Source organism: Bos indicus, chromosome 10 (assembly GCF_029378745.1).
Source record: "Bos indicus isolate NIAB-ARS_2022 breed Sahiwal x Tharparkar chromosome 10, NIAB-ARS_B.indTharparkar_mat_pri_1.0, whole genome shotgun sequence".
NCBI classification, from domain to species: domain Eukaryota; kingdom Metazoa; phylum Chordata; class Mammalia; order Artiodactyla; family Bovidae; genus Bos; species Bos indicus.
In genome coordinates this window covers 55,556,733-55,572,637 of record NC_091769.1, presented here as the reverse complement: position 1 = coordinate 55,572,637, position 15,905 = coordinate 55,556,733, and the positions used below count along the sequence as shown (strand labels likewise).

Sequence of the window (15,905 nt, the reverse complement as noted above, 5' to 3'; positions counted from 1 at the left end):
ACTACTATATATAAAATAGATAAACAAGGCCCTACTGTTTAGCACAGGGACTATATTCAGTACCCCATACAAACCCAAGTGGAAAAGAATATAAAAAAGAATATATAATGTAATATATACAACTAACCCACTTTCTTGTACACCAAGAACTAACACAACATTGTAAATCAACTGTACTTCAATGAAAATTTTTCAAAAATAAAGTTTAAAAAGATATATCATTTCTCAATTTGTATGTATTAAATGACATGTCAGCAAAATATATAAAGCAAAAATTGTCAGAAATAAAATGAAAAATAAAATCTACAATCCTATTTGGAGATTACAATTCTTTCAGAAACTGAAGAATCAGACAAAATGTCATTAATAAAGACATTTCAAAAGCATGAATAAAACAGAGAATTTATCTACCCAGATACATCTCTATCTGCTCACCCAGAGTTTCCACAAATTTTCATAGATAATCATTTACACACACACACACACACAGAATACCTATCTGTAATTTATAATTAACCAGCAGTGAGAAAATACACATTTTTAACAGACACACATGGTGCACTTACCAAAACAGACTATCTGCTAGACCCAAAAGCAAATATAATGAATTTTAAAAGCTTAGAAAATATACTGTATGTTCTTGGACCACAGATAGGAAATTAAGCAGATACTCTAGATCATTCATATGTCAAAAAATAAACCACAGTGTAAATTACACAGTATAATTACACAGTATTTTTAACTAATGATAAAATATAGCATGTCAAAACTTGTGGATTACAGCTAAAACAGGAAATAGAAGAAAATTTATGGCTCTGATTCTATACAAAGAAAGGAAAAACTATAAAATCAGTGATGTAAGTTATCAGAAGAAATATTTAAAATCAAGAGAAAATAGAAAAAGAAAATATCAACATGACCTGGGTTAAAAATAAAGTAGAAAATTTTATGTGCTCGGTCCTGTCTGACTCTTTGCAGCCCCATGGACTGAATGAAGCCTGTCAGATTGCTCTGTCCATTGAATTTTCCAGGCAAGAATATTTGAGTGGGTTGCCATTTCTTACTCCAAGGGATCTTCCTAACCCAGGGATCAAACGTGCATCTCTCCTGTCTTCTGCTTTGGCAGGCAGATTCTTTACCACTGTGCCACCTGGAGTTAAAAAGCCAAGTGTGTTTTTGAGAAGATGAAGAAAATCCAAGAAACCTTAGCAAGGGCAGTGCAAAAAAAAAAAAAAATGTTACAAATTACCATTATCAGGAAAAGATATCACAAAAGATCCTACAAAGATAAAAAATTATTAAGAGAGCATTTATGGTAGGCCATTTAAAAGTTAGGCAAAATAACTAAAACCAAGCTAGCATAACAAAAAAATATAAAATCTGAATGGGTCTGTATTTTAAAATTTGAATCCTTAATTAAAGCTCATGTCACAATTAAAACTGCATGCCCAGATGGCGCCAAACTGAATTCTTCCAAATGTTTAAGAAAGAATATCACCAATGTAACACAAACTGTTCCAGAGAAGGTAGGAATACTTCTCAAATCATTTTTAAGGTCACCATATCCTCACTACTAAAACTCATTGAGAACACAGCACACAAGAATAATTACAGGCCAATTTCTCTCTGAACATAGTTAAAAAAATAAATGAAATATTAGCCAATATAAAAAGGCTAATATAAACATGACAAAGGGGAATTTACTCCTGGGATATGAGATTACACATTTTAAAAGCAATGAACACAATTCACCGTATTTAAATTATGAAGGAGAAAATTCCTACAATCATTACACTAAACTTATAGCAGTAATTAGATAAAATAGAACATTAATTAAAAATCAAGGAAACTCTCTTAATCTAATAAAATAACCCCCCCATTTAAACAAACTATACAAACATAGATAAAATTTTGAAAACTTCCCCATGAGATCAAGAATAACCAATTTTATAGATAGATAGATCGATCGGACTTCCCAGGTGGTACAGTGGTAGAGAATCCACCTGCCAGGGCAGAAGACACAAGAGACATGGGTTCACTCCCTGGGTTGGGAAGATCCCCTGGAGGAAGAAATGGCTACCCACTCCAGTATTCTTGCCTGGAAAATTCCATGGACAGAGGAGCCTGGCAGGCCACAGTCCATGGAGTTGCAAAGAGTCAGACACGACTGAACACACACACACACACACACACACACACGTATGCATATACCTGAATCACTTTACTGTACAGTAGAAATTAATACAACATTGTAAATCAACTATACTCTTTGTGTGAAGATTGACAAGTTTGTTCAAAAAAATGTAGTACATAAAAATACAAAGGGCCAAGACTAGCCACAGCAACCTTGAAGAGGAAGTAAAAATGTTGAAGAACTACACTATCAGTTGTCAAGACATATTCAAAAGCTGGTTATTAATTGTATAGTGTTGTGTGTAACAAATAGATGAATGAAATAAAGTAGTCTGAAGAGAAATCCACTCATTGCTGTTAATTGATTTGCATCAAAGATGCCAACTCACAGCAGTGGGGGTAAGGATGACCTTCTAAATAAATGGTGCTAGACAACTGTACATCCATTGTACATTCTTATGGAAAAAAGAACTTTGAAACAGACCATTCACAAAGCCCAACTGCAGGTTGATTACAGATCATTAAAATTTGAAGGTGAGCCTGCAGGATCAGTTACAGGAGAGGAGTTGTGGTAGATGAAAGCCAGATGGCAAAGCCCTGAGAAATAAGAGAATGATACAGTGGGGCACACAGCATACAAGATCTACGTTTTACAGGATTTTGAATTGTAAAGAGAATCATAGATTGGGAATTGGGAACTAATGAAACAGCATGAGAAGGGTCAAGAGAAAGGAAGGAATTGAAGGTAAAAGGGAAAGTTAGATAGATAGATATTGGCCACCCTGCACAGCATGCAGGATCTTAGATCCCCAATCAGGGATCAAACCCATGCCCCCTGCAATGGTAGCTCAGAGTCCTAACCACTGGACTGCCAGGGAATTCCAAGAAGGGGATATATTTAAGAAGTGAAGATAAAGGTCTTCAAGGTAGCAAAACTAGAAAAAGAGAATGAAAAGAGGTTTTGGTCCTGAATTACTCTCAGATAAGAAAAGAGCAATACTGCATTTTCTATTAATTATGTGTGAATGACATCTTTTATAGTATGTCATAATATTAATTTTTTTCAGGTGGTTTGAACCTTTTGTCATGCAGTGGCTAGATGAAAATGAAGATGTGTCAATGGAGTTCCTACATGGAGCCCTGGGAAGAGACAAAAAAGATGGAGTGAGTTTAAATGACTTTCAGATTGCTTATTATTGAGATTTATTCATACTGCTCACTTTTAAGCTAATGGGAATTGTTAGGTTTATTGCTATTAATTAACATTTTTTTAATACTCTAATTACCAAAATATAATTAGAACACAATTTTAAAGTCTGATAAGACACCTAGGGAATTGCTTTAAAAAAAAAAAAAATCAATCACCCTTTTGCTCCAAGATTCTTTACTCCTTGAATTGACCTGAATCTACAAGTTCATTAGGCTTATACAAAGCGTCCCCATTGCTCTGGAACCTTTCCAGGATTCCAAGATTAGGGACAGACACTCTCCCAATCCCTCTAAGAGTAAATCAAATGTCTCGAGCCACAATCAGCTTGCTAAACCATCCTAATGCCTGTGGGGAATAAGAAATTGAAAAAAACCACTCCCCCAATTCAATTAATAGTAACCTGCCTCATGATACTAGTTTTACTATACTTTTCAGAAAAGGAGATGAATGATTTTAAAATGAACAAGCATTTTCTTACTGGGAAATGAAGGCGCATGATATAGGAGATTGAGTTGTTTTGAGAAATAATGAAAATTCTTTCCACAGTCCATGTAATATGTTTCGGGAATGGTTTCATCTTCTCTCTCCTCAGTTCCAACAGACATCTGATCATGCGCTCTTCTCTTGCTCCGTGGTTGATGTCTTTGCTCAGCTTAATCAGAGCTTTGAGATTATTAAGAAACTGGAATGCCCCAATCCTGAAGCATTATCACACTTAATGAGAAGATTTGCAAAGGTAGGTTGAATGGAATGAATCCTTTCTTTGCTGGGACAGTGTGTGTGTGTGTGTTTGTGTGTGTGTATTTGTGTGTTAGTCACTCAGGTCATGTCCAGCTCTTTGCGACCCCATGGACTGTAGCCCACCAGGCTCCTCTGTTCATGGAAGTCTCCAGGCAAGAGTACTGGAGTGGGTTGCCATTCCCTTCTCCAGGGCATCATCCTGACCCAGGGATCGAACCTAGGTCTTCTGCATTGCAGGTGTATTACTTACCACTGAGCCACCAGGGACTCTGGCATGTTGCACAGAATCTGAAAAATGCTGTTATTTTATAGCACTAGTCTTGTCTGACCACTACCCCAATTTAATTTCCTAATCCCAGCAAAAAAAGACTGTTTCAAGCTTGTCACCTGTCTTCTTGCCCTTCTTTTTTCTTAAATACAGATTTATCATCTAAAAAATCAAGTTACTATTCACATGAATGACTGAGTCATTTGTAATTGATGAGACTACTATGGGTGGCCAAATTAATTTACACTTTAGCTTTGTAGCAGAAAATAAATCTTGGAATTTCATATTCAAATGGCAAGTATTTTTTTTAGTAGTATACACTGTAGCACAAAATATGTTGAATTTGGAGTAATGAAAATTGAGTTCTAATTTCAAATCAGCCAATAACTATAGTGTGAGTCTGAGCAGTTCCCTTGATTTTTACAAATAGGCTTTGTTAGTTGATTTTGAGCAACCAGCCTTCCCTTAAGACCTCTTCCTCCTCTTATTGTCTCAGTTCAGTTCAGTTACTCAGTCGTGTCCTACTCTTTGCCACCCCATGAATTGCAGCACTCCAGGCCTCCCTGTCCATCACCAACTCCCGGAGTTCACTTAAACTCATATCCATTGAGTCAGTGATGCAATCCAACCATCTCATCCTCTGTCTTCCCCTTCTCCTCCTGCCCCCAATCCCTCCCAGCATCAGAGTCTTTTCCAATGAGTCAACTCTTCTCATGAGGTGGCCAAAGTATTGGAGTTTCAGCTTTAGCATCGTTCCTTCCAAAGAACACCCAGGGCTGATCTCCTTCAGAATGGACTGGTTGGATCTCCTTGCAGTCCAAGGGACTCTCAAGAGTCTTCTCCAACACCACAGTTCAAAAGCATCAATTCTTTGGCACTCAGCCTTCTTCATAGTCCAACTCTCACATCCATACATGACCACTAGAAAAACCATAGCCTTGACTAGATGGACCTTTGTTGGCAAAGTAATGTCTCTGCTTTTGAATATGCTATCTAGGTTGGTCATAACTTTCCTTCCAAGGAGTAAGTGTCTTTTAATTTCATGGCTGCAATCACCATCTGCAGTGATTTTGGAGCCCCCAAAAATAAAGTCTGACACTGTTTCCACTGTTCCCCCATCTATTTCCCATGAAGTGATGGGACCAGATGCCATGATCTTCGTTTTCTGAATGTTGAGCTTTAAGCCAACTTTTTGACTCTCCTCTTTTACTTTCATCAGAGGCTTTTTAGTTCCTCTTCACTTTCTTCCATGAAATTAAAAGACACTTACTCCTTGGAAGGAAAGTTATGACCAACCTAGATAGCAGATTCAAAAGCAGAGACATTACTTTGCCAACAAAGGTCCATCTAGTCAAGGCTGTGGTTTTTCCAGTAGTCATGTATGGATGTGAGAGTTGGACTGTGAAGAAAGCTGAGCCCCGAAGAACTGATGCTTTTGAATCGTGGTGCTGGAGAAGACTCTTGAGAGTTCCTTGGACTGCAAGGAGATCCAACCAGTCCATTCTAAAGGAGATCAGTCCTGGGTGTTCATTGGAAGGACTGATGCTGAAGCTGAAACTCCAATACTTTGGCCACCTCATGCGAAGAGTTGACTCATTGGAAAAGACCCTGATGCTGGGAGGGACTGGGGGCAGGAGGAAAAGGGGACGACAGAGGACGAGATGGCTGGATGGCATCACCGACTCGATGGACACGAGTTTGAGTGAACTCCAGGAGTTGGTGATGGACAGGGAGGCCTGGTGTACTGTGATTCATGGGGTGGCAAAGAGTCGGACATGACTGAACTACTGAACTGAACTAGTAAACCAAGAAACTGTATGATTTAACACAACAAAGATTGACTTCCTGCTCACCAAACTTCAGCCTTTGGTAAAAAAAAATAAATAAATAAACAAAGCCAGATATACTAGTCAAAGTGGTAAGGACAGATTTTAATCAGTAATAAACTACTGCAATGGTGGAGAGTCCAGACTAAAACAGACTGATTTGATTGTACAGCCATCACTGGGTGTTTCAGAGGCAGAATACAGGATCAGGAGAGCACAAGTAGGGCCTCAAGAGCAGGAGACGGGATTGATCCATGGGAAGCCCACCTAGTTTGCTGCTGCTATGTCACTTCAGTAGTGTCTAACTCTGTGCGACCCTATAGATGGCAGCCCACCAGGCTCCCCCATCCCTGGGATTCTCCAGGCAAGAACACTGGAGTGGGTTGCCATTTCCTTCTCCAACGCATGAAAGTGAAAAGTGAAAGTGAAGTCGCTCAGTCGTGTCTGACTCTTCGCGACCCTATGGACTGCAGCCTACCAGGCTCCTCTGTCCATGGAATTTTCCAGGCAAGAGTACTGGAGTGAGGTGCCATTGGCTTCTCCAACCTAGTTTGCTAACTGGTACTTATTGAAGTTAGGCCCCTACCTTTCCACAGAGGCTCGGAGATAGGACCCTATCTTCAGGTGTTGGCTAGAATAAATGGTAAATCTTTTGGCAGCCTTGGGTTTTTTCAGGCAGGCACTTTAAGGGATGTGGGATCATCCAAGAGGTGTGTCTTTGAACTCTAAGAAATTTTGCTGCTGTCTTGTTCAAGTCTTTATAAGCCAAGGTCAAGGCCCAGTTGAGAAGGGGACTCAGAGGAGCCTGGACAGAGCTTGCTCAACAGAGAATCTTTGTCATTCTCCGCTATTCTGTGACTCAGGACTTCTAGCTTGAGAGGTCCCACTAAGGAAAGAGCATAAGATTTATAGAGGGCTGTGAAACTACAGTTGGAATGTTAGGCTCGTGTCGTAAACAGTCTTAAAGAGCAGGCAAAGTGGCTGAATTTCTTTAGTAAAAAATGAGGAGCCCATGAAGGCTTTTAGGCAGACATGCAGCTGTCAGCCTAAAATGTTTCAAAATATTTGTCTGCCATGAAATACTTTGAACTCCAGTTTTTATATCTGCTAAGTAGGAAGACTAAGGTAACCTCCTACTTTTAGAGATAATCGTTAAAAATCATTTATTGAAACTTTCTTTAGCAGCTGATTCCAATTTCCGACTATGGGGAAATCTGCAGTGAATTCTGCAGAAGTGTTCTAAAAAATTCTCGAAGTCTTTTCTTGACTACGAGCTGTGTTTTGGATGACTGCCAAGAAAAGAATGAAATAGGGTCATTAGGGACAGTGTTTTTAAAAGTATGTCACATGCTATTTCTGAAACTCTGTAGTGGAAGCAGGATCAGATAAGAGTTGCACATATTACAAAAGCAGAATTCACAGAGTAGTCAGGTTATGTAAGATGGGGCCAAAGAAGCCCAGAGTGGAAAGACTGTCCAAAGCAAGAGGAAAAGAATTAGGCTGCATGTGTCACTGAGGAAAGGTGAGTTTTATTGGCACAGTAAAATAATTTCAGTGAAATAAAGGCACTTTTAACCCATGGACATTCAATACTAACCAGCTACTATCATAGGGAGATGAATTATCACAAGGAATGAAAACCATTTTCTAGGAAAATATAAATTGGCAACCTTCATGGAAAAATAAACTTTTATTAGCATAATTATTTAAAAATGGGACTTTGTGGTTAATCTAATTAGCTATTTCACAGGAACTGCATACTACTGAAGTTTGTTTTATTTCATCAGCTGTAACCATTGGTCTTGAAAACCCTATCATTCTTAGGATCGGGATCCTTGTATCAAGATATACTGAAATCCTATTATTTTTCTGGGACATAGACTGATTTAAATCATCCCCTGGAGGAAAGACACATCAATGATGTCTTCAAACATTTAAGAGGAGTTAGCACTGTCAACTGGATCTTAAAAACATGATTTATTTTCACTAAAGCATATAAAAGACTGAATCAGGTACCAAGCAAATGCTTTAAATTCCATAGCAGGTACATTCAGGAGCTGTGATGAATGGGAAAATGGGCATGTGGTTGAAGAATATTCCTATGGCTGTCTTATTGCTCTTGACAAGTATAGGTACTTCAGTTAAAAGAACAGTGAAGTAATATTTTCAGTACTACTTAAAAACAAATCAACAAATGTTAATTCACTCCTAGCTAAGAGTTGTCAATATTATGGTGAATGAGAACACATATTCCTTGTGATCTGGGAACCTAATCCTAATTTTGAAAATAATAATAATAATTCATTGAGTACCACTATGTACTAATCACTTTACATGTATTGTCTCACTTATTCTTTACAACCGCCTTAAGAGATACATACAATTATTTTTCCTAATTTTAATATGACAAAACAAGCTCAGAAGGTTTAAACAATGCAGAGAAGACTAGAAATGATATGAACGGAACACTTTCATCCACCAATCTGTATTACCTTCACATTCCAGTGTTATCAGAAATCAATTAGTAAGTTGAAGACCAAAATCTCACCATTCATGTTTATCCATTAAGCCAAACATAGGCATCCCTAGGGAATTCTGTTTTATTGGATACGTTAAAATACACTGTGTGAAGCACTGAAGTGGCATCACTAGTGCCATTTAACAAATACTGCAGCCTGCTTGTCCTCTATGTTGCTCTGATACTGTAAAGCTCCATGCATAAAATGTGACTGCAGAGATGGATTTGGTCCAGGGTTCTTGTCTTCCTGATTGTAAGAGTATACTCCTAGATGTCCCTCCTGGTAGTATTGGCAAGATATTTAGTCTACTTCTACAACCCACTCCAGTATTCTTGCCTGGGAAATCCCAGGGACAGAGGAGCCTTGTGGGCTACAGTTGATGGGGTCACAAAGCGTCGGACATGACTTGGTGAGTAAGCAATAACAAACCCCAGAATTGCTGACTCAATAGACCTGGGACTGGACCAGTGAAGTTTTTTTAATTGGTTTAATTTTTTGACTTCACTAGGTCCTTGTTGCCTTGCAAGGGCTTCCTCTGGTTGTGGTGAGCAGGGGCCCCTCTCTGCTGCAGTGGCTTCTCTCGTTGTGGAGCACAAATTCTAGGGCACATGGGCTTCAATAGCTGTGGCACATGGCCTTAGTTGCTTTGCTGCATGTGGAATCTTCCCAGACCAGGGGTTGAACCCATGTTCCCCACATTGTCAGGTGGACTCCTATCCACTGTGCCACCAGGGGAGTCCTGGATCAAGGAATTTATTTATTTCCAACAAGTTCCTAGGTGATGCTTACGATGATATTGGAAAAAGTGCTTCAGATAGATATGTCTTAACTAACTACAGTAGATCCTTGAACAACATGGGTTTGAACTTTGGGTGTCCAGTTTTTAAATAGTAAATTTTACAGTACTATATGATATGTGGTTAGTTGAATCCAGGGATATGGAAGAACTATGAAAACAGGTGACTCAGACAGTAAAGGATCTGCTGCAATGCAGAAGACCCAGGTTCGATCCCTGGGTTGAGAAGATCCCTTGGAGAAGGGAATGGCTACCCACTCCAGTATTCTTGCCTGGAGAATTTCATAGACAGAAGAGCCTGGCAGGTTATAGTCCATGGGGTGTCAAGGAGCTGGACACGACTGAGCAACTAATGCTTTCACTGTAAGCTACAAGTCAGTTTTTCACTGTGCAGAGAGTTGGTGTCCCTAACCCTCTGGTTGTTCAAGGTTCAACTGTAGTCACTAGTATTAATTAAGAAATGTCTAATAGTGATTTTTCTTTGTTGAATAAATTAGAATGACATTGAAGTTGCCCCTGAAATGTACATGAACACATTTAGGTGCACTTTATATACTCACAAATAAGTGGATATTGTTATAGCCAGTGTACCAGCAATTCTATGAGCACAAGGCTTTAAACTACATTGTACATGACAAAGCCCTTTTCCTTAAATGCAACCTATCAGGAAATGGCAACCCACTCCAGTGTTCTTGCCTGGAGGATCCCAAGGACGGGGGAACCTGGTGGGCTGCCGTCTACGGGGTCGCATAGGGTCGGACACAACTGAAGCGACTTAGCAGCAGCAGCATCCTGACTTGCAAACCTCTGGCATTTGTAGGTTATTAGATGTGAGATCCTAGGATCAGTTGTCTCCCAGCTGAAATTCAAGTGAATCACTTCATAATTCCTATGAAGCAGAGGCAAGAATTAGACCATGTGAAGATGCTGAGAATAATCAGAAATAGTTGTCTGGATTCCCCTGCCCAAACTAAATCTTGAACACATGATAGTCTGAGATGCAACAAGCTCCTAAAGGCAGGCTTCTGTTGGTTTTTAATTTTGTAATATAGTGAATTGATTCCTGCAGTTGACACTGTCATAAGAACCTATAAACTGAGAGTAGTGTTCATATGCATGAGTAAATCAGCACTCATTAGGTAAGCCCCAAAGTAATTTTCAACATGAAGTCTAAAATAAAATTTGAACAGATGCATTTAGAAAATACTTTAGTCTGATCCACCACCTGTTTTCCTAGATTTGTTAGTCTACTTCTTGATAAGATGTTATATTTTTCAAAGCCAAGTTTTCTATTTAAATTGATACATGTTTTCACTTTTGGTGTCTCAGTTGGTAAAGAATCTGCCTGAAGTGCTGGAGACCTGGGTTCTATCCCTGGGTTGGGGAGATCCCTTGAAGAAGGGAATGGCAATCCACTCCAGTATTCTTGCCTGGAGAATTCTAAGGACAGCAGACCCTGGCAGGCTACTGTCCATAGAGTCGCAAAGAGTCGGACATGACTGAGCAACAATGTTCTTTTCTTTCCACGAACTATTGATTTTCTTTCTGCCTGTTAGCCCTAATTTCAGGTTTCAGGTTTTCATTGTGATTTTTAAAGTCTATAAATGAGTTCATAGTCACGTTCTGTGACTTCAGGTCTGCAAATTATACATCTCTCCTTCAGCTTAACTTCTTGGACTATCTCCCCAAGTTGATTTTGAGTCACAAAGAAAATTCAGAAGAATGTACATAAAAAAGCTTTTGTGTCTTTGCTTTTCTACGAAAAGAGATGATCTCTATTTACTTCTCTTGTTGCTTTCTCTCTTCTAAGAAAATCATGTCCACTTTGGACTTGATTCAAACTCTGTAAGAAATAGCAGTAGCCTACAAACACATCAATATCTGTTTAAGTAATTAAAACAAAATGCAACTAATGAAATTTGTTCATTTTCCCTACTTTTGCATAGTTAATGGAAGCAGAGGGCATCCTTAGTCTCAGTAAGAGTTATTAGATAGAGAAGGAAAATGTTGAATTAGGATTAAAAAAGCCAAGGAGGGGAAGATTAGGCAGTATTTTTAGCAAATATTGCATCAATAAATAACTTACTATATTAATGGTAAATTAATAGATACTGTGATGCAACAAAAGCTGAAATTTAGGTCTTAAGAGGTGTTCTTTGTTATTAGTAAGGCTCTGTATCATTGAAAATATTCATTGCTAAGTGACACATATGGGTATGTTCTGACCCTACTCATAATTCAGGAATACTGTAGAAAGTTGAAAAAAGAACCACCACAAGGAATTTTGTCATGGTAGAGCTGTGTGTGTGTGTGTGTGTGTGTGTGTGTGTGTGGTATGTTGGGGTGAAGAGGAGATGCCAACTAGAAATCATGCCAGATAATGAAAGCATAAAGTATCAATCATTCAGGAAAAGAAAAAAGTCATTGGGGGCATTAGGTAATAAGTATACAGGCATAGAGGCGGTACCACCAAACAGTATACCTCCTGAGTCTTAAGTTAGAAATAAATCATTTTGTGATGGAGCTGGTTGTATTAGAATGGATGCGTGTGGACTGTCTTCCAAATGTACTCAGAAATATTACAAATTGTCATTTAAATATAAGTTTGAAATCCTTCTTTTGGCAAAGGTGTAGATTTAGTCACTACTATGACCCTTGTGGCACCCCACTCCAGTACTTTTGCCTGGAAAATCCCATGGATGGAGGAGCCTGGTCGGCCGCAGTCCATGGGGTCGCTAAGAGTCGGACAAGACTCAGCAACTTCACTTTCACTTTTCACTTTCATGCATTGGAGAAGGAAATGGCAACCCACTCCAGTGTTCTTGCCTGGAGAATCCCAGAGACGGGGGAGTCTTGTGGGCTGCCGTCTATGGGGTCGCACAGAGTTGGACACGACTGAAGCGACTTAGCAGCAGCAGCAGCAGCATGGCCCTTGTTTGGCTTCCCAGGTCAGTGGTTAAAAGAATCTGCCTGCTAATGCAAGAGACTCCAGTTCCATCCCTGGGTTGGGAAGATCCCCTTGAGAAGGAAATGGCAACCGACTCCAGTATTCTTGCCTGGGAAATCCCATGGACAAAGGAGCCTGGTGGGCTGCAGTCCATGAGATCACAGAGAGTCAGAAATGACTGAGCAATTGAGCTCACTTGCTGACCCTTGTTCATCTGAAAAAGTCTTTTGAGGTTTTCTGATTAACATAACCCGGATTGTGTGTGTTTGTGGGGATAGATACATATGTAGATATATGTGTACATATAAAGTTTTACTTACCTGAATGAATTTCACAATTTTTTTCCCTAGACCATCAATAAAGTACTACTTCAGTATGCTGCAATTGTATCAAGTGATTTCAGTTCATACTGTGATAAGGAAAATGTGGTAAGTAAAAATGTCTCTATTTTCAAATAGTCCTCAATTAAGAACTGATATAAGTAAGCAATTTTCTTTCTGTTTTCGTATAGATGATAAAAATAGAGATCTCAGGAGACTGTTAGAAAGCTTTCTAGTAGTCCTGAACTGGTATAAAATAGAATTCAGGGGAAGGTTGAGAGCATCTCAGTGCCAGTCAGCTTGTGGTTTTCCATGACAATAAGGAGTAAGACTCGTAAAAACAATTGAAAACCCACATCATTGTAAACACTGGAGCTGGGACCTAGGAGTTAAAAAGTTCAATGTTCACACCAAATAGTGTAGTTTTGGCATCGATACCAAAATGAGTATAATTTATTCTTTTAGTTTTCAGATAAATTGGAAAGAATGGTTAAAGTAAGGAGTGATACTGATCTATACTCTGAATTATTAACTTACCGTCTTATTTTTTGGATGATTGACAAATGTTGATAAAATTTAAGCCAATATTACAGAGTAATGAAAGGAATAAAGAGAAGTAAAATAAACCAAAAGTAATTTGGAATACAATCAATGTTATTTTATGGTGGAAGGTAAAATCTTTCTATTCACCATAATAATTTTAGGAGAAATATGTTGGTAACATTATAAGAATTTTTTAAAACATTAAAAAATATTTTAAAAGTCAGTACTAGATTTTTAAGAGAAAAATCAGGGTTTTTTCCTTTGTCAAAAAATCAGTTCCCACTATCTGGCAAATCTTAAAGAGAATGCTTGCTGAAACCTCATTGACCTCTTGCTGACAGCTCATTAAGATAAGTCAGCCCTAACAGTTCTTGAGGGTCCCAGAAGATTCTCCTTTCCCTTAAGTAAAAATGCTGCCCAGAAATTTTATTGAAATGCCTGGATATCTCAGTAGTGATTTCTAATTGCCATTGATTACAAATATTCTAATAGACAAGATAGAGTATTTATTTATTGAAAGCATCTAGTTATAGTTAAATTTATAATACAGCTGAAAAGTAATATGTTGAAAATCAAAACAGTGCCAGATAATTTCAGAAAAGATTCTGACTTCCTTGGTATCAAAAATTGAAGATTTTGAAAGGTGGCTATGAATTATCAAGGCCGATTCCTGTCATTCAGAAAGGAAAAATAGCTTTAAAAAGCCCTTGCAGACTTCTACTTTATGTTTGACATTTATAATTTATTTTATCTTTAATATGAAAAATATAAATCAGCATTATATTATCCTCTGTATTTTTCTTTATATTTTATACTTTTCAAAATGAAATTTTTATAAAGAAAAAAAAATCATTGAAATATGATAGCACACAAGCTTACTTTTCCTTCCTTAATGCTTTTCTTTCCTAATTACTGATGTCTTGACAAGTCTTAGACTTTCATTTAAATGCCAAGTGTTATTTTAGCTTTTCCATAAAAGGATAACAGTCAGCTACTTAGTTTAAGCTTTCAGCTAAGATAGATTAAAGAAGTGCTTTTGCACATTTGTGTGTGTAAGTATCACTGTTGTTTCAGATATAAATTTTTAAATATCTTTAAATATCAAGAACATTGAAAATTATTTTTTGTTTTCTCTGTATGCTTATGACAATATTCCCATTTTATCTGAAAATAGCACTGGAAACTTTTAAAGAGAGACACCTAAGAGATGACCGTGATATTTACTTTCCCAGGGGCTCAGAATTAAAGATGACAGTTAAACAAAATATCTGTGACAGAATAATTTTTTTTTTCTTCTGTGACATTTTAAATTTGGAATGGGTCACAAGTTTTTAATCCATTCTTCCACATTCCACATTATAGCAAAGCAATAGTATCTAAATCAGAATTACTTGATTTATTAAAAAAATCTTTTTCTACTCAGAAACATGATTTGGTGGGATCTTAAAAAATACAACCCACTAGTGAAATCAGGCTAATGTTCCCTTTACTGTGGGTATTTTAGTTGTTTATTTGTTGTTCATTTACTAGAGAAGTAAGTAAAAGCTGTTCCCTGATTAAGTTTAAGGTAGAGTTGTGTAATTCAATTCTCAGTAGTGATTTGATAAATTGATTCAATTAAATTGAAATTTGAACATGTCAAGGTCAGCGGAAGCTTAATCAAAGAGGAATGTCTCATATTTCTTTTTATCTCCCTCTGGATAACTGCATCTCTTTTTTTATATGTAGCCTTACTCAGATCAATAGCAATCTATGCCAAGTGAGCCCAAGTGTCTTTGTTCATTTTGCTTCTCGGTAGCTCTTTTCCATTGGAAATTATTTCATTAAAAAGGCTTGGAGTTGGTTTAATGTGTAAAGCTAGAACTAAAGTCCTGTTATGTGTATCAAAAACAGAGATAAGCTTGAATGCTAATATCAAACAATCAGAGTCTACCCAGATAACTTAGAACCATGGAAAGCAGGATGATACAACCTTTACCCATGGAGTCTTCCTGCTGCTTATTAAGAGCTGTGCTCTTCCTTAATTCTTTCCCCTTTGCAATGAAAAAGGAAAAAAAAAAAAAAAAAAAAACCCAATGACCCCGTCCCCTAGTGGATAAAGCTCTTTTGATTCAGTTTGTTGACACTGGGTCAAGAATCTGAAATCCTGAAAATCTGATCATATATGCTACAGAAAGGACTAGACCTGGAGCCAGAGACTTTCAACTGACAATCAAATCACTTTGTAGAATACTGTGATTCAGCTTACTGAACAGAATCTATAGGAGATAAATCTGTGTTATTAAAATAAAATATTTAAGTGCCTGAAATTAAGAGAATAGAAGTTCTAAATTGTTTTTGTAAGTTCAAGTTAGGATGTGGTCACTTTAAGAGTCAAGTAGAAAGTTCTTCAAAGGTGTGTAATGTGGTTAAAAGAATGATAAAATCTTTCCACTGATGAGCACTAATACCTCTCTGATGTCCTGGAAGTCCTTTGCAGGTTTCTCTCTGATTCATTATTGGCTCATTTCCCAGCACCTTGGAAGGCATATCCATTTTCATTTCTTTGACTCGTTTCTTCCCCTGATATGCTGGTTCTTCCGAATCAGCATGTAGCAAATGT

At 37.7% G+C, this 15,905-nt stretch overlaps 1 protein-coding gene across 2 annotated transcripts in view; it reads left to right on the top strand.

Moving 5' to 3' along the window:
- The window catches only part of UNC13C (unc-13 homolog C), a 723,080-nt gene that overhangs the window by 596,369 nt on the left and 110,806 nt on the right, over nucleotides 1-15,905 (top strand). For both annotated transcript variants that reach the window (XM_019968805.2, XM_070797523.1), the window contains 3 exons: nucleotides 3,201-3,297; nucleotides 3,936-4,079; nucleotides 12,791-12,868. In XM_019968805.2, the coding sequence (XP_019824364.2) occupies nucleotides 3,201-3,297; nucleotides 3,936-4,079; nucleotides 12,791-12,868 (319 nt within the window). The remainder of the gene's footprint in view (nucleotides 1-3,200; nucleotides 3,298-3,935; nucleotides 4,080-12,790; nucleotides 12,869-15,905) is intronic.